General features: G+C 57.8%; 8 protein-coding genes across 8 annotated transcripts; 6 read left to right on the top strand and 2 right to left on the bottom strand.

Moving 5' to 3' along the window:
* Positions 1–265: 265 nt before the first annotated feature.
* Positions 266–2564, top strand: B0I36DRAFT_359661 (fungal-specific transcription factor domain-containing protein; the record flags this gene model as incomplete). The annotated part of the gene is made up of 4 exons (XM_046158173.1): positions 266–312; positions 366–978; positions 1076–1741; positions 1830–2564. 4 exons carry the CDS (start codon positions 266–268, stop codon positions 2562–2564), a joined length of 2061 nt encoding a protein of 686 aa, XP_046017170.1.
* A 652-nt stretch (positions 2565–3216) lies between these two features.
* On the top strand, positions 3217–5279 carry B0I36DRAFT_346076 (major facilitator superfamily domain-containing protein; the record flags this gene model as incomplete). The annotated part of the gene is made up of 3 exons (XM_046156419.1): positions 3217–4054; positions 4103–4421; positions 4556–5279. The coding sequence occupies 3 exons, from the start codon at positions 3217–3219 to the stop codon at positions 5277–5279; spliced, it is 1881 nt and encodes a 626-aa protein (XP_046017171.1).
* A 422-nt stretch (positions 5280–5701) lies between these two features.
* On the bottom strand, positions 5702–6687 carry B0I36DRAFT_359663 (uncharacterized protein; the record flags this gene model as incomplete). The annotated part of the gene is made up of 2 exons (XM_046158174.1): positions 5702–6448; positions 6520–6687. 2 exons carry the CDS (start codon positions 6685–6687, stop codon positions 5702–5704), a joined length of 915 nt encoding a protein of 304 aa, XP_046017172.1.
* Positions 6688–7890: 1203 nt separating this feature from the next.
* B0I36DRAFT_74677 (uncharacterized protein) lies at positions 7891–9585 on the top strand. Its single transcript, XM_046163312.1, has 3 exons — positions 7891–8434; positions 8567–9002; positions 9078–9585. Exons 1-3 carry the CDS (start codon positions 8117–8119, stop codon positions 9173–9175), a joined length of 852 nt encoding a protein of 283 aa, XP_046017173.1. The 5' UTR covers positions 7891–8116; the 3' UTR covers positions 9176–9585.
* Positions 9586–11728: 2143 nt separating this feature from the next.
* B0I36DRAFT_228439 (glycosyl hydrolase family 61-domain-containing protein) lies at positions 11729–12668 on the top strand (the record flags this gene model as incomplete). The annotated part of the gene is made up of 2 exons (XM_046149113.1): positions 11729–12002; positions 12079–12668. Coding segments are annotated over 2 exons (864 nt in total), but the record flags the coding sequence as incomplete, so codon positions are not given.
* A 327-nt stretch (positions 12669–12995) lies between these two features.
* B0I36DRAFT_315400 (uncharacterized protein) lies at positions 12996–14553 on the bottom strand. The gene is made up of 2 exons (XM_046152876.1): positions 14016–14553; positions 12996–13900 (listed from the first exon to the last, which is right to left on the bottom strand). The coding sequence occupies exons 1-2, from the start codon at positions 14209–14211 to the stop codon at positions 13419–13421; spliced, it is 678 nt and encodes a 225-aa protein (XP_046017175.1). The 5' UTR covers positions 14212–14553; the 3' UTR covers positions 12996–13418.
* Positions 14554–14709: 156 nt separating this feature from the next.
* Positions 14710–16922, top strand: B0I36DRAFT_262817 (misato segment II myosin-like domain-containing protein). Its single transcript, XM_046151157.1, has 5 exons — positions 14710–14925; positions 14979–15178; positions 15256–15697; positions 15753–16381; positions 16457–16922. The coding sequence occupies exons 1-5, from the start codon at positions 14854–14856 to the stop codon at positions 16728–16730; spliced, it is 1617 nt and encodes a 538-aa protein (XP_046017176.1). The 5' UTR covers positions 14710–14853; the 3' UTR covers positions 16731–16922.
* A 580-nt stretch (positions 16923–17502) lies between these two features.
* B0I36DRAFT_381140 (aminopeptidase Y) lies at positions 17503–19190 on the top strand (the record flags this gene model as incomplete). Its single annotated transcript, XM_046160844.1, has 3 exons — positions 17503–17562; positions 17661–17999; positions 18067–19190. 3 exons carry the CDS (start codon positions 17503–17505, stop codon positions 19135–19137), a joined length of 1470 nt encoding a protein of 489 aa, XP_046017177.1. The 3' UTR covers positions 19138–19190.
* Between the last annotated feature and the right edge of the window lie 338 nt (positions 19191–19528).

Raw genomic sequence — 19528 nt, forward strand, 5'->3', positions numbered from 1 at the left:
CCGTCGCCGCCTCCGCCGCCGCCGCCGGCCGTGTCCTCCGGCGGTGCGGAGCCTAGCGCGGAGCATCCGGCTACCAACCCCCGGAAGCGAGGCCGGACAGCCTGCACGCGGTGCAAGACACGGAAGCAGAGGGCAAGTTGAAGCAATTTACGCCGGCCCAAAACTCAAATGTCTCCCGCGATGGCTAACATGCTCCTGTGCGCGTGGTTTTGGATTGTAGTGCGATGACCAGTGGCCGGTGTGCTCAAACTGCCAACGGGCTGGCATGAAATGTGACAAGCTGGCGGTCACCGAAGACGAGCCTCCCGCGGCGTAAGTGTCTCTGGAACTGTGGGACTGTTCTATCCTGACACCTCCTTATCTAGCTACACGCGGGCTCTAGAGGAGCGAGTGGCCATGCTGGAAATGAGACTGGCGGCAAGCACGCCCAGTCCGCGCCAATCTCGCCACGACACTGCTCCTGCACCAGCAAGGGACGACGTCCTTGGCGAGGTGGTTGACGTGTTGTCGATGGGCAACTTTGAGGCGCCTGCCTACGTAGGTGCCTCGTCGGGCTTCGGCCTCGCGCTGAACCTTGGACACATGGTCCAGGCCACGGTCTGGAACAAGGCGATGCCAAGCTCGTCGAGTCCCGGAGGCAAAGAACGGTCTGGCAGTGTGTCTGGTACTGGTGCTGCCGGCGGTGCGGGCAAGGCGCTGACAATGGAGGAGCTGATGGCAAGCAGTGCGGAGCCGCCGGGAGAAGAGCTGGGGGAGACGATACTCAACGCCTACTTTGCCCAGCTGGGTGTGCGCTATCCGTTCTTGCACCCGGACGAGATCTGGGGTTTGCATGCAGAGCGCTTTGCCCTGCGCGCCACGCCCGTGCAGGACTTGACGAGGATGCAGCGCTATGGACTGTTCAAGCTCTACATGATCTATGCGATTGGCGCCATGCTTGTCCGGCTGACAGAGAAGACGGCCACGCCACCCCCAGAGGTAAGAGAATGGCCCGCCCTCAGAAAGCCCTGTCTGTACAAGCTTTGTGGTCCGTTCGTCCACGCACTAACGGGCTCGTTGGCACATGCACAAACAGAGCTACTACATGTCCGCGCTGCAGCACATCTGTGCGGCTAAGGAGTCAAGGACCGTGCACAACATCGAGGCGATGCTGCTGCTCGTGCTGTACCACCTGCGTAGCGCCTCAAATCACGGCATCTGGTACATGATTGGCCTCGCGATGCGGACGTGCATCGATCTCGGCCTCCACCGCCGGCGCGACGAGGTCAACCACCACCAGGACCCCCTGGCCGTGCAGATGCGGCGCCGCCTCTTCTGGACAATCTACTTGCTGGAGCGTGTCATTGCCATCTCGCTGGGCAGGCCGTTTAGTATCCCCGACCGCCAGATTGACGTCGACCTGCCGGACGAGTTCTTCAACACGGCGGTGGCGGCGGCGGATGGGGCGAGGAGTCCTTCTGCTGTGTTTTCTACTTCGCCGACAGGCAGTATTGCTGGAGTAGGCAAGGCGAGACGGGGCAGTACGTGGGCGCCCGCCACGCTGTTTATCCTGTTGATCCAGGTGCGGAGGCTGGAGTCGAAGATTCAGTACAGCATCTACAGGGCGGACAAACCCCTGACCTCGCTGCTGTCCAAGGTTGAGCCGATCTTCCAGGAGCTCGAGAAGTGGAAGCAGACGACGGCAGAGAAGCTCGGCTCGCAGCCGAAAGACTTCCACTACGCCATGCTTTCCTATCACAAGGTGAGACTCGGCACCTACCTGTCACTATTCAACCTTGGCACCGCGCGCTGACAAACTTTGCTCTCTTTTTCTGTTTTGTTCCTGATAGTCTCTGTGGCTGCTGGTCCAGCCATTCCTGCCGCTTCTGTCGCCGTCGGACGCGTACTACCAGGCCTGCATCCGAGCTGCGGGCGAGATCTGCCAGACACACAAGCACCTGCACCAGTCGCTCGACTACGGGCACTCGTTTATAGCGGTACAGACGGTGTTTGTGTCGGGCATCACGCTGCTGTACGCGCTGTGGACGCACCAGCGGGACGCGTGGTCGGTAACGTTGTCGAACGACATCCGGGCGTGCAGCCTGGTGCTGTTCGTCATGGGCGAGCGGGCGCCGTGGGTGCGCAAGTACAGGGATGCATTCGAGCTGCTGGTCACGGCGACCATGGACAAGCTCGAGAACGGCGGGACGAGCAACCTCGCGCAGACGGCGGCGGCCAACTGTGGACTGCTGAGCATGGGCGGAAACAGCAGCAGCAGCAGCAGCAAGATCAATGGCACCAACACGGCGGCCGGGTCGCCACGGGGAAGTCCGCGGCAGCAAAAGCAGCAGCAGCAGCACAACAACAACAACAACAACAACCACAAGAGCATACTCGAGGCCGGAAGGCCGGCGGCGATGCTGCAGGGCCTGAGCGACCAGATGGCCATGGCGGGCAGCGCGGTGGCATCAGAGGATGCGTGGAGGGTCGTGGCGGAGCTGACGAGCTGGATCGACCAGAGCGACAGCTCGCCGGTGTGGATGCCCGACTTTGAGTCGCTGCAGAACCTCCAGAGCTGGCCTTGAGTCCACGGGCGCAGGGCAGCCCACGGGCCAGTCGTCGGAGCTGCCCCGACGTGCGGTCCGGTCCGGCCCAGTGGAGAAAAGGGGGGTAGGGTTCGGAGTGGGGCCGTGCGCGACCACCCCATGGGACAAACAGCTCCGGCCTGCGGCACAGCACCAAGTTCAACACTTGCCTCGACCTAGTCTGGGGTTAACCAGCACCAGAAAAGAAAAGAACGCGCCGCCGAGTCCAATCAAGCACTGCTAAGCTTTCCGTCCTAGCCAAACCAGCCAACCCCTGCTCTTGTCATTGGCCATCCAGCCATGGTTCTTTCGTCACTTGATAGCCCTCGGCGGCGGTCCGATCGCCGGTGCCGGCGCCCGGCCCTGCGCTTATGCTTGTCCTCGATCGGGAAGGCGGCACCGTGACGTCCCCAGATATCTCTCTCGAGTGGTCTATTCTGTGGTTTGTGCAAGTGTTTCGTCCGTTGCCCGCCAAAGTGCCTGCCCATGCCAGCTTCCCTTGCCCTTCTAATGGTCTCTACGAGACTCACCTACCCCAGGGGACACCGCGCCTCCAGCAGAGTGTCAATGTGATAGCCTAGAATGACTGTCCCCGACCATACCCTCAGCTAGTCACGCCGCCACACAACAGCCACCCGCCTCGATCGACGAGATGCAGAGCCGCCAGCAACGTGAGGCCGAGAAGGCCCTCCACGATCAGACAGACCTTCTCCCGCGGGGCAAGCTGCTGACGGTTCTCGCGGCCATCTCCCTGACCCTGCTCGTCACCTTCATCGACCAGAATGGCATTGGCGTCACCTTGCCCACCATCGCCGCCGACCTCGAGGCCCACGATACAATCTCGTGGGCCGGCACCTCCTCGCTCATCGCAAACACCGTCTTCCAGATGCTCTACGGCCGCTTGTCGGACATATTTGGGCGTCGGATCGTCTTCCTCACCGCCGTCGCCCTCCTCTCCCTCGCCGCGCTGCTGTGTGGCCTGTCCCGTGGCCCGGCCACCTTCTACGTGTTCCGCGGGCTCGCGGGCATCGGTGGCGGCGGCATCAGCAACCTCGCCATGATCATTGTTAGCGACATTGTCACCCTGGAGCAGCGCGGCCAGTACCAGGGCGTCATCGGCGCCATGGTCGGGCTGGGCAACGTCGCAGGCCCGTTTCTGGCGGCGGCCTTCATCGCCAACACGGGCTCCTGGAGGGGTTTCTTCTACATGGTCTCCCCGCTCGCCGCGCTGATCGGCGCGGTCGCGTTCGCCATGTTGCCGTCCAAGCCCCCGAGCGTGGGTGTCCGGGAGAGCCTGAAGAAGATCGACTTCGCCGGGGTCCTGCTCTCGAGCACCGCCGTGATCTTCCTGTTGATCCCGATCAGTGGAGGCGGTGCGTATTTCCCCTGGGACTCGCCCATGGTGATCAGCATGCTCGTCATCGGTGTGGTGGCACTCGGCGCGTTTGTCCTGGTAGAATGGAGGGTGGCCAAGTTGCCCATGATGCCAGGTAAGGACGATTAGGCCTTGACTCCGAGGTTAAATATGCCCTGTTGAGGATATACCTGTGTGGTCGGTTTACTGACACTCTGCTGTACACCCGTTCGCGTTCGCCGTGCAGTCCAGATATTCCACAACCGCTGCGTGACGACCCTGCTCATCCAGAGCTTCCTGTTCGGCAGCGTCTACCAGTCCTACCTCTATTACCTGCCCATGTATCTGCAGAACGCCAGGGGCTTTTCCGTGCTCGAATCTGCGGGCTTCACCGCCATCACCGTGGCCATACAGGCGGTCGCCTCTGTCTGTTCCGACCAGTACATGTCCTGGACCCAGCGGTATGGCGAGGTGATTTGGAGCGGCTTCGGGTTGTGGACACTGTAAGTTCGACGTCATGTGACCTGAGAAGCCTCGTCGTCGTCGTCGTCGTCGCTGGAAGACAGACATTGGGGGTTCTCTTTTATCTTTTCCCCGTAAAATACAAAAGCTGACATCTAGCCACAAAAAAACATAGCGGGTGCGGCCTCACGCTACTGTACACGCGCTCGTCCTCCCGGGGCATCATCGCCCTGCCTCTAGTCCTCAACGGCCTCGGCGTGGGCTGCATCTTCCAGCCGACCCTCGTCGCGCTGCAGTGCCACGTCCCGCGCGGCCGCCGCGCCGTCATCATCTCGAACCGCAATTTCTTCCGCTGCGCCGGCGGCGCCGTCGGCCTGGCCGTCTCCGCGTCGGTCCTGCAGGCCGGGCTCCGCGCCAGCCTGCCTCGCGGGTTCGCGTCGCTCGCGGGCAGCACCTATGCCGTGCCGTCGCGGGAAGCCCTGCTCGAGCTGGCCGGCGGGGATGCCGGCGCCGTCGAGCAGGTCCTGGACGCGTACATGGCGGCTAGCCGGTGGGTGTTTATTCTGCAGGTCCCGCTGATGGGGCTGTGCTTGTTGGGCTGCTTCCTGGTCAGAGACCGGGGGATGGGTCCGCACGAGGGAGAACCGGTAGAAAGAGTCACGGGAGAGCAGCTTCCGCCGACAGGGGACGGCGGAGGAGGAGAGACGGGCAAGTTGGGAGTAGGCGCGGTCGCGAGGCGTGATAGTGAAAGAACTCAGGATGGTGCCGAAGGAGGACACACCGAGCTAGAGCTGGTCGAAGCCGGTCATGGATCGGTGGCAGTCAGGAATTCAGCCAAAGCTGAGCAGGTCGAGACTAAAAGCGAGGAAGGGAAGACACAGATGGCCTCCGTCCAGTAGAGAGGGTAGTCGTATTAAGCGCAGCGCAGCCAGTCGCTTCGAAATCTACGTACACCATTGCGGAGCGAGATGGCTACAGACGGAGAGTGGATGCAAAGTGTAGCAATGCGTGCGTGATAGTCACGCAAAAGAGAAGGTTCTCGTTCATTAGAGAAGGGACGTTTGCTTGGATGATTCGTAAAAGAAGCTCTCACGCTATCACATGAAGGCATAATTGCACTCGGGAACTTGGCACGCCAAGCAAAATTTTTGATTTCATTATCCCAAAACCCCAGAATCCTGAACGCCTTGAACACCAGCCACACTCTAAAACACAAATCACAGTCTATACATCCGCCCACTTCCCCAACTCTTCAGTGCATGGTGCCACCTCGCGTAGACTGCCGAAGTTACATTGCGATTAAGGATGACCCGCGATGGTCTCACTGGGGTGGTGGCTGATACATTTGCCCTGGAGTAGGCGTGCTGTACGCCACAGGCTGGTGTTGATTGCTCACGTCGTGGCCGCCGTACCCCGCTGACGCCCCCGAGTAGTGGGTATCAATCTTCTGGTTGCTGTAAGGATCGTACGGTGTTGTGCCATGCTGAGAGTATTGAGTTTGCTGAGTATAGAGATCCTGGGGCGAGTGATATTGCCCGGGGGCCTGGTGAGACTGGGCATAGCCATGTGCGTCGGCCTGGTACCCGGAGGGCTGGTTCAGAAGCGACTGTGACTGCTGAGCGGACACCTGCTGGGGTGGGATGCCGCTGGCCATCTCGCCATTGAACTTCTCCGAGTCGCCCGAAGCGCCCCTCGCCCGAGAGATCCTCCAGAAGTGGCACACGTAGGCAAAGGATACAATGTAGAGGAGCATGATGAGCGCGGAAACACCAGCAGCTCCGCTGACAAGGTTGAGTGCACCTTTGGTTGCCACAGAGGTGCCGCCTCGCGCGCGCTTGGAGATGACGCACTCGCCACTGTCTACCAGGCTGCCGTTGCTTGAGCAGGAGGCGTTGACGGGCGTGTTGAAGGTTGCTCGGTACGCTGCCAGTGCACCCAGGGAGGCCAGCCAGAAGATGATCATAAGAACATCGAGAGCCAGCGTTGCGTACACATTGTATGCCCTGCGACAGGCGGGGACCTTCTCAGCGATGATGTTGTAGATGGATATGATCCAAGTGAAGAGGGACTGTCGCCACATGGGTGTTAGCTCGATTTTGCCAGATGCATTCCAACCGCGGAGGAAATCGGGGCGCATACACAGATGATGGCGAATCCAAGCTGGTCGGAGTAGAGCCAGTGCACGAACGCGCCGCAGCATCCGAGCACAACAAAGGATAAAACGACCTGGAATATCCGAACGACCATGACCCATATCGGAGTTGGGATGACATCGGACCCCGGTCTCCTCTTGCCGATTTGCTCCATTACGAGGCAGTCTAAGAATCTCTGTGGTCGCAATTTATATAGGTCGCTCGGGCCGACTTGTAGCGGGTGAGTGCTAAGTCTACGTTAGGTAGTACTACTCCGGGCCAAGTGTTGTTGAATGAAGCTGTTGAGAATGAACCAGACGTGAAGAACCACGAGCAGCCCGCACGAGGGAGAACAAGGACTTTTAAGAGGCACACAATGCCCACACACGGCAACCCAATCGGCCTGCCTGGAAAGCTTGTGCAGCCGCCCAAGAGACAATACGAGTCGGGATCTCTGAAGCTGGGCTCCACCAGGCATGCACGACGCCCTCAGCCGCACGCACAGCACGCGCGCTGATTCGCCCGGGGCCGCAGCTGAAGCACGATTCGGGCCACAAGGCACAGCCAGGCTGAACCCTTGGGCGCACTCAGAGTGTGCCTTGGCTCGGGCATCCTTCTTCGATCCAGCGCGGGGTGGCGGCACGCGGGGCGATCGTGGTGGGTGCTTATTGTCCACAGCTAAGCTCTCGGCGACGGCCCCTCCGATTGTGATGCTTCTGTGTATGCTTAACCTAGTTTGAGGCTGTCCCGAATATTCCAGAAATCCACTGCCATCATGTTCGAGTGCAAGCAAGAGAGACCTGCGAAAGGGAAGGCGATGTGCAGCATTGTTCTGTTGCCCACGCTTACGCCGTGGCCTGCCCCGCGCATTCACGGATGTGCGGATGATCTGCTGTTGCTTGTTGCGGTCACCCATTACACGGCTGGCTTCACGACGCAAACCTAGAATAAAGTACCCAGGTCCATGATCCTAGGGGTCGGCAAGTGTCGTCAAGCTCGTGCATTCCTGCTGCCGCCTAGTGTTGCCAATATTGGACGTAGGAGATGGCGTCCAAGGGGCCATGGTCACCGTATTGGTGGGGCAGGGTATGGGCTTGTGTGGGACAAGGTTGTGTGTTTGATTCACAGGATCGGGACACAACTAACTATTGTGAAGAAGGCGACGCAGGATGGTACTTGTGTAATTCGACATGATGAACCCGTGAGCAAACCAGTTGATGAGCGTTTTGCGACAGCCAAGGTCGTAGATATTTACCTGACTCTGCTGGTGATGTAAGCACGCAGGGGCCGGCTGCTTCCCGCGCCCGCGCCTGCGCTTGCACCAACCTTAAGCTGCAATCAGACATGCGCGCCTGTGCACTGGCTGGGGATGCTGTCGAGCCAACCCAGCCACTCAGCATGTCGCCGCGGGTTGGCGACTGTGATTGGGGAACCACGGTTTGCACTTTGCGCGTGGCCGTCCACCTACACATTTGAATCATTGATATCCATTGGCGCATCGCAATCGTCCATTGCAGCCCGCACGCACTTCGAGCAGCGTCATTCCTTTGTCCTCCTTCCCTTCATACCACTCTCGTTAGACTTTAGCACGTGCAGCCCACACAATGGCTGATGACTCGAGCCTCGAGCACGACGTCGCCCTGGTGGACCAGGCCGCTAACCCCGGCGCCGATGTTGACATGACCGAGGACGCCGACGCCGGCGAGGGTGAGGTCGGCGATGCCAGCGAGCTTCCTTTTGCTGAGGGTGAGGAGGCCGACAACACGCCCCGCGTCACCTTCATGAGCTATCTCTCCAGCCCCGTCGTCACCCTCATTGTCGGCCAGGGCGACACGGCCGCCGTCCTGACCGCGCATCAGTCGCTCCTCGTCCAAAGTCCGTGGTTCGCGCAGGCCTGCGAGCAGTTTACCGAGGATGGCAGTGTAAGTCTTGAGCTCAATTGATGGGCAAACCGGCAAACGCCATCGCAAAAAAAGATTTGACCTGCCAGTCTGTGACTTCTATAAGCCCACCGCTAATCTGCGCATCATCACTCATTGGCGTGGACCTTGCAGCCCCGTCAGATTGTCCTGGACTCTGACGATGTAGACGCCGTGGGCAGCTTCCTCGAGTATCTATACACGGGCGATTACTTCCCGCGCAAGGTCGCAGGCACTCGCTCGCTCGAGCAGGACCCGTCGCTGCCGGCAGTCGATGAGTCCGGCGAGCAGCTGCTGCGTCACGCGCGCATCTACACGCTGGCCGAGAAGTTTGGCATCGAGAAGCTCAAGAGCCTCGCCACCAGCAAGATCCACTGCGTCAACTCGACGGCCAAGGGCGAGATCACGTACGCCCGCTACGTCTACAAGTACACCACCAAGGACGACTCGACCGTCCGCGCCCCGATCGCCAACTTTTGGGCCACCCGCAGCCACACGCTGCGGTCAGAGGCCGAGGACGAGTTTCGTTCGCTGTGCTTGGAGTTCCCCGAGTTCGGTTACGATGTGCTTAGTAAGTTGCTGTCCTCCCAAGCGGGTGATCTTTTGTCGGTTTCAAAGTATCTACAGGGCTGACCCAGCTTCACAGCACGTGTTCTGGATGAGAAACTCAAGCGCGAAAAGAATGAGAAAATGCACCCTGCATCGAGTAGTGCTCGCAAGCGGGCGCGTCATAGTGGTGTTTGAGCCTGAGACTGGCTAGCTGTGTGGTTTTTCGCAGGTGCTGCTTGTAAGATGGCGTACGATGGAGTGCATTGGACAGACAAAGGTCGGGTGCTCTGGAACAGTGAGCATTATCTACTTCGAAGGCACACAGGATGGAGGCCGTAAATGCGAGATGACGCATCGCGGCCTCCTTTGGTGTAATACAAGAAAGCGCTGTCGGCAAGGAATTCCGGGTCTCGGGACACCGGTGGGATTTTGTTTGGCCAGGGACATGAAGAGAGAATTAGCTCCACATAGCTGGATAATGCATTTAACCTCAAATCAAGCGCGGTCGGAATTAATTGCGACCCATTTTAGCTTGCGAGGAGCTGCTCTTGTACACATTGGACCACACAACGGGATGACTTTCTCTGAAGCACTTGGGAGATCGCAGGTGCAGTTTGCTGCATTGCTGGAGCGAATCGTTTCCCCAGCAGCTCCATGGCCTGACAGGTACTGGCCCACCGTGTTGCTCGACAGCTTACATGGTAGGGTTGCAGCCTGCTTTGTCAGGCGCATGCGTACTGTAATACCTTGATCGAGGAGGTTGATGTCCGGCGCAAGGGTCAACGTTCTCGCTATTAACAGGGGAAGAGCCTTTAATTTGCGGGAGCGCTGGGGAGCTGCAGCCAAGGGCCATTCTAGAACTTCCCGTCGTCCACGAATGCGAACCTCAAGGGGCCCAGTTGCAGGTACAGTGTGTTTGACGGCGCGCATCCGAGAGCGCCGGGCAGATAGGGTTGGGTTTTCCCTGTCGATCGCTGCGCGCCGCAATGCAACAGGACCGCGGCATGGCCCACTGTTGTCATCTTGTCAAATTGGCAGCTGCGATGGGTGGCTTGCAATCTGCAAGCATCTTCGGATCGTTCGGCCAGGGTGTGCCCAAGGCCTGGGTGGTGACGTCGAAATTGCCCTGGAACCAGGTTGCACAACGCTCGTGCCTCGGCGAAACAGACAGAAGGGTGACGCTTGCGGGTTAGAGGAAAAGGATGGGATGGATTTGGCTCGCGGGAGAAGTCTTGGGCGGCGGTGTGCATGATGATGTAAATTGAGTCCAGGCCCGAGGCGGTCCCCAGAATGAGAATAGAGAGATGGCTATGGAGCACGTTGCGTCAAGGAGAGGCCACAGGCGGGTATCACCATCTCGACGAGGCATGTGCTGGAGGGCGGGCCACTTGACATGACAAGGCTGTGTGTCCTGCGAGCATGGACGCAGCGGAAGTGAGGGCCGACATACCCAGCTGGAACATGTGGGCGAGGCGCCAAGCGAAACGAGTCTATCGCGGGCACCAAGGCTCCGTCTGAAGTCTTGCGGTCGTAAAGGCGACGATGGAAGGCGCTGTTTGCATAAACTGTTTCAGCGCCAGTGCGAGAGTGGTGGGGGTCTTGTTGGAAGTGGAAGCTTCGTGGGTCTGCATGCTAACCGTTAGCGTACGCTAGCAGCGAACCTTGACCGCGGCCGTGGGAACAACCTTGAAGCACAGGCCGATCCGCGCGGGTAAAGACGAGACCTGAAACGGCGTGGCCACCACAGCGGCTCGCCAGCCCCAATCAGGAAGAAAAGCCATAGTGCCCAGCTCCTCTGGCCGCAGAGTGAGCCGACGGCCGAATGGCCAGACGAGCAACGGTCGTTTAGCCATTCCAATGGCCCTTGCTTTGCCCTGATGGTCCGGCGTGGACAAGCTTGACCTTGACAGGCCTCGATCGGCAGGAACCGAACCCCTGGACTGGACCCCCCTGCCCCTGCAGCCTTGGCAGGCCATCCTCCGCCAACCGCCGCCATGCGCCGCTGTCACCTTGCGGCTCACTACCCCAAAGCCGGGCGACTCGACACCTCCGTAGGACTCTGGTGCGAGCCCTCAGTCTGTCGTCCGCCAGTCGTCCGCCATCATGACTCTTGGTCCAACAGTGAGGCGCACAGCCATCAGCCGGCAGAAACTTCGCGATGCCCGCCCAGCCTGCACCTGTCTGGATGCCGAGTCAGATGTCATCACAAGCCACACCCCAAGGAATCGTTTCATCTGCAACCTGGCGCCGTCCATCTGATTCCCAGCTCCGCCGCCCGTGCCCGTCGTTTTCCATTGCTTCATCTATCCTCGACAGGCCGGGCATGGGCACCCCTGAGTCCTGCTTCCGCAGTGCCACAACAACCCCACTTGCCAACGCCAGACCAGTCTTGCCTCACACGGCTGCACCCCTGGCAAACAAAGACTGGTAAACCACAAACATCGAGAGCCTCACGGCACCCTGACCGAGGCCGTTGTCCTGCTCTGTATAAAGACTGCCGCAGCCGTCCGCTCCTTTGTCGCAATGGCCTCTCTCTCCTCACCCCTCCACGACTCAACAGACCTGCGGTCATCCATTCACTCTCTCGCTCATCTTCACTCGAATTGGCAGTGCCATTCCTTCTTTTCAAAAGACCCATCACTGTTTCTTTGTGCCTGCTCAGCCAAGCACACCTTATAAACCCTTTCGATCCCACAGATCAGCCGACTTCTCGTCCATTTTCATAACCAGATAACCGCAAACATGTTTGTTCGTGCTTCCGTCCTCGCCGCCACTGCCGGCCTTCTCACCACCGTCTCCGGCCATGCCGTCATCCGCGGCGTCTTCGTCAACGGCCAGGACCAGGGCGATGGCCAAAACGTCTACATCCGCTCGCCTCCCAACAACAGCCCAGTCAAGGTTCTCGACACGCCCGCCATTGCCTGCAACGTCAATGGCGCCAAGGTCGCTCCCAGCTTCGTCAGCGCGGCTGCCGGAGATTCCATCTCCACCGAGTGGATGCACAACACCCGTGGCGACGACAGTACGTAGCCCGTGATCACTCATATTCCCGAATCTGCTTTGATAGCAAATGCTGACGTTGGCTCTGTCCCGAATAGTCATTGATGGCAGCCACAAGGGTCCCGTCATCACCTACATTGCCAAGTTCACCAGTGGCGATGGCACAGGTCCCATCTGGTCCAAGATTGACGAGAGTGGCCTCGCCGCCGATGGCAAGACCTGGGCCGTCGACACCTTGATCAAGAACAAGGGCAAGTACGACTTCAAGATCCCGGCCACGCTCGCCGCCGGCAAGTACCTGATCCGCCAGGAGATCATCGCCCACCACGAGTCTGACTCTCCCCCAACCGCCAACGGCCGTGGCGCCCAGTTCTACCCGAGCTGTATCCAGTTCGACATTACCGGCGCTGGCTCTGCCGTTCCTGACCAGAACTTTGACTTCAACACTGGCTACACCTCTGCCGACCCCGGCATCGTCTTCAACCTGTATGGCGGCGCCACGACCTACTCAATCCCCGGCCCCAAGGTCTGGACTGCTGCTGCTGGCGGTGGTAACGGCGCCCCGGCTCCCGCGCCAACTGCCACTGCTGCCCCCACCCAGGCGCCTGTCCCTACCACCATGGCCACGGCCACTCGCCCAGCCGCTACCGCTACCCCGGCTCCTGCTCCTGCTCCTGCTCCTGCTCCCCAGCCCGGCAATGGAGGCGTTGGTGCCGTTGCGATCTACCAGCAGTGTGGTGGCAAGAACTACAATGGCCCTACCAATTGTGCTGCGGGCACCATCTGCAAGGACTGGAACGAGTGGTACTTCCAGTGCGTTCCCAACTAGAGAAGGGAACGTAGCGGTTCGTAAAGCACTATATGTATGTAGTATTGGACAATTGCTCTGCGCGCCTTTGCGTGGACAGGTTAACAAGATTACGCATGTCACCTGTGGAAAGCGGGAGTTTGTAGTCAGTCATCCTCAAACAGTATCAAAGTTCGTGTAAATATATAAAGACATTTCTTCGTGGACCTCAACTTCCCCTCCCCGTAAATAATGCCCTTCTTGGCTGCGTCCGAGTCGTCGCAGCTTCATTGCGAAGGTGACCCTTCACTTCGTCAAAGCAACCCAGGTCAAACACATTCACCCAGATGGGATCCTGTTTCAGCCCCCCACGCTGCAGATTTGCCATTGCATGATCCCGTGGACTGGGCTGTGTCAGGTCAAGTCGGCGGTCGTGTTTCCGACCATGCTTGGTGAGGGGGGCAAAACATTAGCTGTGTTCTTCAGAGAGTAGTGAATGGCAACTGAGAATGGTTGATGTCAAGAAAAATCGCAAGCGAGGCCAGCTCTTTAACGATAGTTTGACCACTGGCAATGAGAGCTCCCCGCCAAAGGAGCAATATATGTACAGAAAGACATGTGCAGGGAACAAAACACTCCGAGGAAACCAGCTCAAGGAAAACCGTAGGATTTGACCTCCTCCACTTTCGGCTTTGTCTTGACCTCAAAACCCAGCGCCGCGATAGCCTTGTCGAGGTCAGGCATATCATCAGCCGAAGCGGCAACCTGCGCCCACTTCACCTCCCACCCGGAGCGGCCATCCTGCTCCGGAGCGACCGCGAACGCGCCACCCTTCTGCCACCGGCTGCCACTCTGCGTCGGTCTGTTCCAGATACCCTCGTCCTTGCCCAGCCGCAAGACCTTGTAGAGACTGGCAGGGCTCAGGACGTGCCAGGTGTTGGACACGCCGAGGCCGTACTGCGCGTAGAGGTCACGCTCATAGTCGACGACGACTTGCACATCCCAGTTCCCGCCGACGGACACGACCCAGTGCTCTGTCGCCTCGGGCGAAGAGTGTGATACTGCAATGAAGTGGATCTGGTCTTTGTACAGCTGCGATAGAGTAGTCATGGACTTGAACGTCTTCTCGGCGACTATGGAGCTGCTTGTGAGCTAACATCATACCAGGTGGTCTGGATTGGGGTTGGGGCCGTGTCTCGGGACCATCCCAGCCAGCACAGATAGCAAAGACCCGTCGAATGGACTTACAGGGACAGCCGCAGTGTCTGAGAAAGACAATTATGGTGGGTTTGTCTGTTGGCAGCTTCAGGTTGGGGTTTTCAGGCGCCGCATCACCCGGCTTGGGCGCCACGGCCACGTCCTTGGCGGCCGGTGTCTTCCATGACTCAAGTTCCTGTGCCATGTTGGACTGTTGCTGGTCCTGGTTTGCATTGGTGGCAGCCATGACTGTCGTGAGGTTCGACTGGCAGAGTACCCGGAGCTCCAGATTTGGTGTGGGTTGACGTCAGTGTGGATATCGAGATGTTTCCGCCTCAGCCGAGAGATGTTCTGCAGCTCGTCGATAGAGTTGAGCTTCTCCCTAATTGTGGCGAGTTCCCCCAGCAAAGCCAGAGCTGAGATGATAGTAGCCAAAGACGTTTCTCTACAGCACAGGCGCTCAAGCGTCTTACGCGGCCGGAAAGCTATTGCAGGCCGAGGCAGATGACGACAATGTCCAAGCTAGCGTCCTTGCATACCTTACGATTTGAGGTGGGACTAGACGCCATCGAACTGCCGTGCATGCGTGGACAACGGTGCGTTGGTGGGTGAGGGAGCTTGTCCTAATGCATGGCGGCAGGCAAAACTTCAGTGAACCTGCCGGGTAGGTTCCACCTTACAAAGGACCCTTATTATTAGCAGCTGGGCAGTCACGTACCGAACGGACTCTTCCACAAAGACAAGAAAAACCACCAAGACCACACCCGCAAACAAGCTGCAATCTCTAGAAGCTGATCTCGAGTTTGCTTATATGTATGAAGGATTGATAGCATCCAAAACTGTATATCGTCGATTCGAGCTGGCCAGCAGGTAGCGTTAGCATTTCACGATGCGTGAAGTCGTGACCCTGCAATTTGGGCAGCAGAGCAATTACGTCGCAACCCACTTCTGGAACACGCAGGTTTGTAACGTGCATCTGTCCCAAGAAGGCTTGCAGCTAAGGAAGCATGTCAGGAATCATACTTCACATATGGTGCAGACGAGGAATCTCCAGTCGATCATGACGTTCATTTTCGGCCAGGCCTTGGTGCCGATGGCAACGAGACCTTCATGCCACGAACAGTCATCTATGACCTCAAGGGTGGTTTTGGCTCCATGAGGAAGATCAATGCACTGTACGACATGCAGGATGATCCAGTGGACAGCAGTCTATGGTAGGCAATCGTGGAGAGTGAGCCAGATGGGGATCATGGCGACACTGGAAATTCCGGACTGTGCTGATTGTCTGCAGGTCAGGACAGCCAGTTGTTCACAGACAGCAGCCTATAACTCCCAGTGCATACCAGCAGAGTCTCGACGCAGGTCTCGCTGCCCCGGAGCTTTCAACATCGACCGTCAAGTACTGGTCCGACTTCAGTCGCGTCTACTACCACCCAAAGTCCATTGTGCAGTTGAATGAGTTTGAACTCAACTCCACCATCATGCCGTTTGAGAAGTGGCATACTGGAGAAGATCTCTTCGCCAATCTCGACAAGGAACATGATATTTTGGATCGGGACCTGCGCCCATTCGCCGAGGAATCAGACCAGATGCAGGGCCTTCAGATCATTACTGGCCTAGACGATGCCTGGGCAGGCTTTTCGACCAGGTATATCGAGCGACTGCGGGATGAATATGGCAAAATCCCAGTTTGGGTATGGGGCGTGCAGGAACCTGTCAACGGGCTCTCAAGAGTAAGCAAAGGCACCCGATATGAGGTACCTTAATTTATACTGACACGGCTTGTAGGAGAAACGCATTCTGAAGATGACCAACAAGGCAAGGGCTTTTGCAGAGCTCAGCTCACAAGCGTCTTTGATTGTACCTCTGGCGGTACCACAAGTCGGGCTGCCCCCCTCTATTCGTCTCGACCCATCTTCTCCCTGGCATGTCGGGGCACTCTTCGCGGCGGCACTGGAGAGTACCACCTTGTATTCACGACTCAGAGCCTTGGGCAGTGTGAACTCGACGAGTTTTGGCACCATCACTGATCTACTCAATGTATATGGCAAACAAACGATAGCAAGCCTCAGTATGGCCGTGGTTGATCCTCAAACTCAGGCGGAGAACCGCGGGAAGAAGACCGAGAGTGCTCTCAACGGTCGCGGAGATGATGATCATGAAGTGATCGCCGGTCCAGACTTGGATGACATGTCGGCGGAGGGCTCTCGGGAGGACTCGACGATCTTGGACGTTGACCTTTCCTCGCCAGAAGAGCTTGATCTCCAATCAGGGAGACGGCATGGACGGAGGCGGGCTCATCTTTTCAGTCAGATATTGACTTGCCGCGCTCCGCCAGACGAGTCGGACAATCATCAGGTGCGCGGCAGCCAACGGCAAGGCGAATATGTGCGACGCCATAGACAAAAGGTCCATCAGTAAGTCCATACAGTCCATCCACGATATCTGCAGTGCCTGATGGAAACCATTCATGCTGATGCTTTACCTTCCAGGCTGAGGTCGACTACCCTGTTCCCAATATTGGACAGCTTTCCATCCATCCTACGCAGCCATGATGGCAGTGCCATCAAGGACGGCGCAGCCTTGAAGACGTCCCTGACCACTGACTCGAGCGTGATGAACAAAGTCAGAGGTCTTCGTAGCGCGGTGATTCGCTATATTGGCGTCGACGAGCGTGAGGTGATAGGGAACGAGCTGGCCGAGATTGCGGAAGGATATAAGGAAGGCTGGTCAAGCGGGAGCGACGACGATGATGACGACTTGTGAACCACATGAGGCACGGATAGGACCATTCTCCATACTTGTCCCGAGGAATAGTCATCATTATTTGTACTGACGGCGATGGCGGAACGACTGCTCCCGTGTAAGGACGGTGATACGCAGGTGGCGAATGTCCAGAACACATCATCTACATAGCGCAAAGCAAGCAGGCTCCGTGGCATCCGCGGGCTATGGTCCAAACTCGCGGCTTTGATGAGTGCTCACTTGCCGGTGGTGACGCCAATGAACAGTGACAGGGAAAGACAAGGAATCATCAAAACTGAGAGGAAATGTGGAAATGTCAGGGAGGGACAGCTGCGTACAAGGTCTCTGGGCATTGCCCAATTAGGCAGCTCGCAACATCGCCACTCCCGCGCCGGCGACACGGCAGATCAATTGCTCAACTCGTGCGACTCTCCCTTGCTATCCGTACTTTGGAGGGCTCAGCAGGCTCGAGCAGAGTTGGACGCCGAATGCCTTGTCCGTGAGAGTGGCGTCAGCCATTCGCCAATTGCCCCTCCACGCCCAGGAACTCCATGTCTGCCAAGACTGGCGATCCCTCTGAGTAGGAGGGATGCAGCCATTAGTTCTCACCATCGCTGAGAGACAAACAGGCACGACGCATCCTATAAATCGAGAACGCTCTTCGTCTTTCTGCCACCCTCATAAACGTCTTGGCTCAACGTTGTCCATCTCTCAACATCTCTTCCACCGACGAACCACTTCAGGCCATTACTTATCGCCGCCCATCATGCGTTCGTCTTATATATCTGAGGCAATGCCTACTGCCTTAGGATTGGCTGGCTTGGCTCTAGCCACTGTTCCGGCCATTGACTTGGTAAGGCTCTGCCGCAATTCTCTGCAAGGATCTACAGAAGGGCGGCAAGAACAACGACAATTTGAGCATGGCATTCAATAAGCTTACACAAGCCGCAGGCTCAGCTGCAAAACGCAGTAAAGCTCGAGGCCCTCTTAGCTAAAGCTCAACGCCTGCAAGACATAGCTTACGCCACCGAGGGTCGCAATCGGCAATATCTCTCGCCCGGGTTCGCCAACACCATCTCGTGGATCAAGGATACCATAGAAGCCACTGCCCCAGGCTACTACAAGATCGAAGTGCAACCGACCACCTTCCAAGTGCCCTCCGCTGACAATCCATTTACCGTTGGCGGGACGACCTACAACGCACAAGGCTTTGAGACAGACGAGGGCATCCCAGTGGGCTCGTGGACTGGCGTACCCGTCGTGGCTGTGGCTAATCTCGGTTGCGAGGCGGTAACTCAACACCCGAAAGACGGTCGGTTGACAGCAGGAGTGATGACTGACACTGCTTGTTTTTTAGACTGACTTTCCGGATGCCACTGGTGCAATTGCTGTCATCCTCCGGGGCACATGCAACTTCTCTGTCAAGTCGTCGCTAGCTGCTGCGGCTGGGGCTGTCGCCGTCATCATAATTGACTATGAGACGAGCACTGAGCCCATCTCTGGTGACCTTGGGCCTCCAGAGGGATTGGTTCCAACAGCTGCAATTCTCTACCAGGATGGACAGGCGGTATTGTCTCTTATTGAGTCGACACCAGACGTCACGGCCGACCTTTCCATCACTGTGACTGAGACCCAAAGCGAGCAGCTGATTGCCACGACGAAGTGTGGCGATCAGAACAACATTCTCATGCTTGGTGGCCATGCCGATAGTGTGACAGCCGGCCCTGGCATCAACGACAATGGCAGTGGTTCTGTCGGCATTCTCGAGATTGCCTTGCAGCTCAGCAAGTTCGAGCCAGCCAATGCCGTCCGTTTCGCGTGGTGGAGTGGCGAAGAGTACGGTCTGCTCGGTTCGTACTACTATGCGAATAATCTCACTCCCGAGGAGGCAGCCAAGATCCGGCTCTACCTCAACTTTGACATGATCGCGAGCCCCAACTACATTACAGGCATCTACGACGGAGACGGCAGCGCCTTCAATTTGACCGGCCCGGCAGGTTCGGCCGAGGCCGAGAAGCTGTTTGAAGACTATTTCACTTCTCAGTCCTTGCCCTTCCAGCCCACAGAGTTCAGTGGTCGTAGCGACTATGCGGGCTTCATCGACATTGGGATTCCGGCCGGCGGTCTGTTCAGCGGCGCCGAGGTCCTAAAGACTGAGGAAGAGGCTGCCTTGTACGGTGGCGCGGCAGGCGTGGCGTATGACGAGAACTACCACGAGGCTGGCGACGACTTTGACAACCTCAACCACGAGTGCTTTATCCAGATGAGCCGTGCCATCGCGCATGCCACCGCCAAATATGCATCGAGCTGGGAAGGGTTTCCCGACCGGGGATACCCAATCAGGAGGCGCGAGGCCTCGATTCGCAAGAGACGGGCGCCGCATCAGCACGCTGGGGGGGCTTGTGGAGGTGTTAGAGCTGTGGTATAGTTTTATGTAGAAGTACCGCGCCAGAATACGAATGAGAATAAGAAAAATACAAGGGGAAAGAAGAAAGGAGGCATTCGATTGACATCGGCGCTCAGTGTATGAACGACAACGGCTCGAAGTAGTCCATACCTTGTGACTGATAGGTTGCATAACTAGCGATATATGTGTGTAAACAGCCTGGCATAGTGTTGAGTACTTACAATCAGGTATCTACCCTAAACAGACCATATAGAGACATCCTCATACACACATGGGAAGTGCTTGTGTTGCCGCCCACTCGAGTCTCTGTCTCTCGTAAAAGAAGGCGAGCTTCAATCCCCCGGGAACAGTCCCGAGATACTGCCGTTCCGTGTCCAAGAAGCACAGACCCCTTGGACACGCGTTGTTGATT

This window comes from Microdochium trichocladiopsis (assembly GCF_020744255.1).
Source record: "Microdochium trichocladiopsis strain MPI-CAGE-CH-0230 chromosome Unknown B0I36scaffold_2, whole genome shotgun sequence".
NCBI classification, from domain to species: Eukaryota; Fungi; Ascomycota; class Sordariomycetes; order Xylariales; family Microdochiaceae; genus Microdochium; species Microdochium trichocladiopsis.

Coding starts and splice junctions, on each gene's coding strand:
- B0I36DRAFT_262817 (XM_046151157.1), top strand. CDS start 14,854: ATGCGTGAAGTCGTGACCCTGCAATTTGGGCAGCAGAGCAATTACGTC. Junction 15,179..15,255: donor CCAGTGGACAGCAGTCTATG/GTAGGCAATCGT, acceptor GATTGTCTGCAG/GTCAGGACAGCCAGTTGTTC. Junction 16,382..16,456: donor CATAGACAAAAGGTCCATCA/GTAAGTCCATAC, acceptor TTTACCTTCCAG/GCTGAGGTCGACTACCCTGT.
- B0I36DRAFT_74677 (XM_046163312.1), top strand. CDS start 8,117: ATGGCTGATGACTCGAGCCTCGAGCACGACGTCGCCCTGGTGGACCAG. Junction 8,435..8,566: donor AGTTTACCGAGGATGGCAGT/GTAAGTCTTGAG, acceptor TGGACCTTGCAG/CCCCGTCAGATTGTCCTGGA. Junction 9,003..9,077: donor GTTCGGTTACGATGTGCTTA/GTAAGTTGCTGT, acceptor CCAGCTTCACAG/CACGTGTTCTGGATGAGAAA.
- B0I36DRAFT_315400 (XM_046152876.1), bottom strand. CDS start 14,211: ATGGCTGCCACCAATGCAAACCAGGACCAGCAACAGTCCAACATGGCA. Junction 13,901..14,015: donor CAGACACTGCGGCTGTCCCT/GTAAGTCCATTC, acceptor GCAGCTCCATAG/TCGCCGAGAAGACGTTCAAG.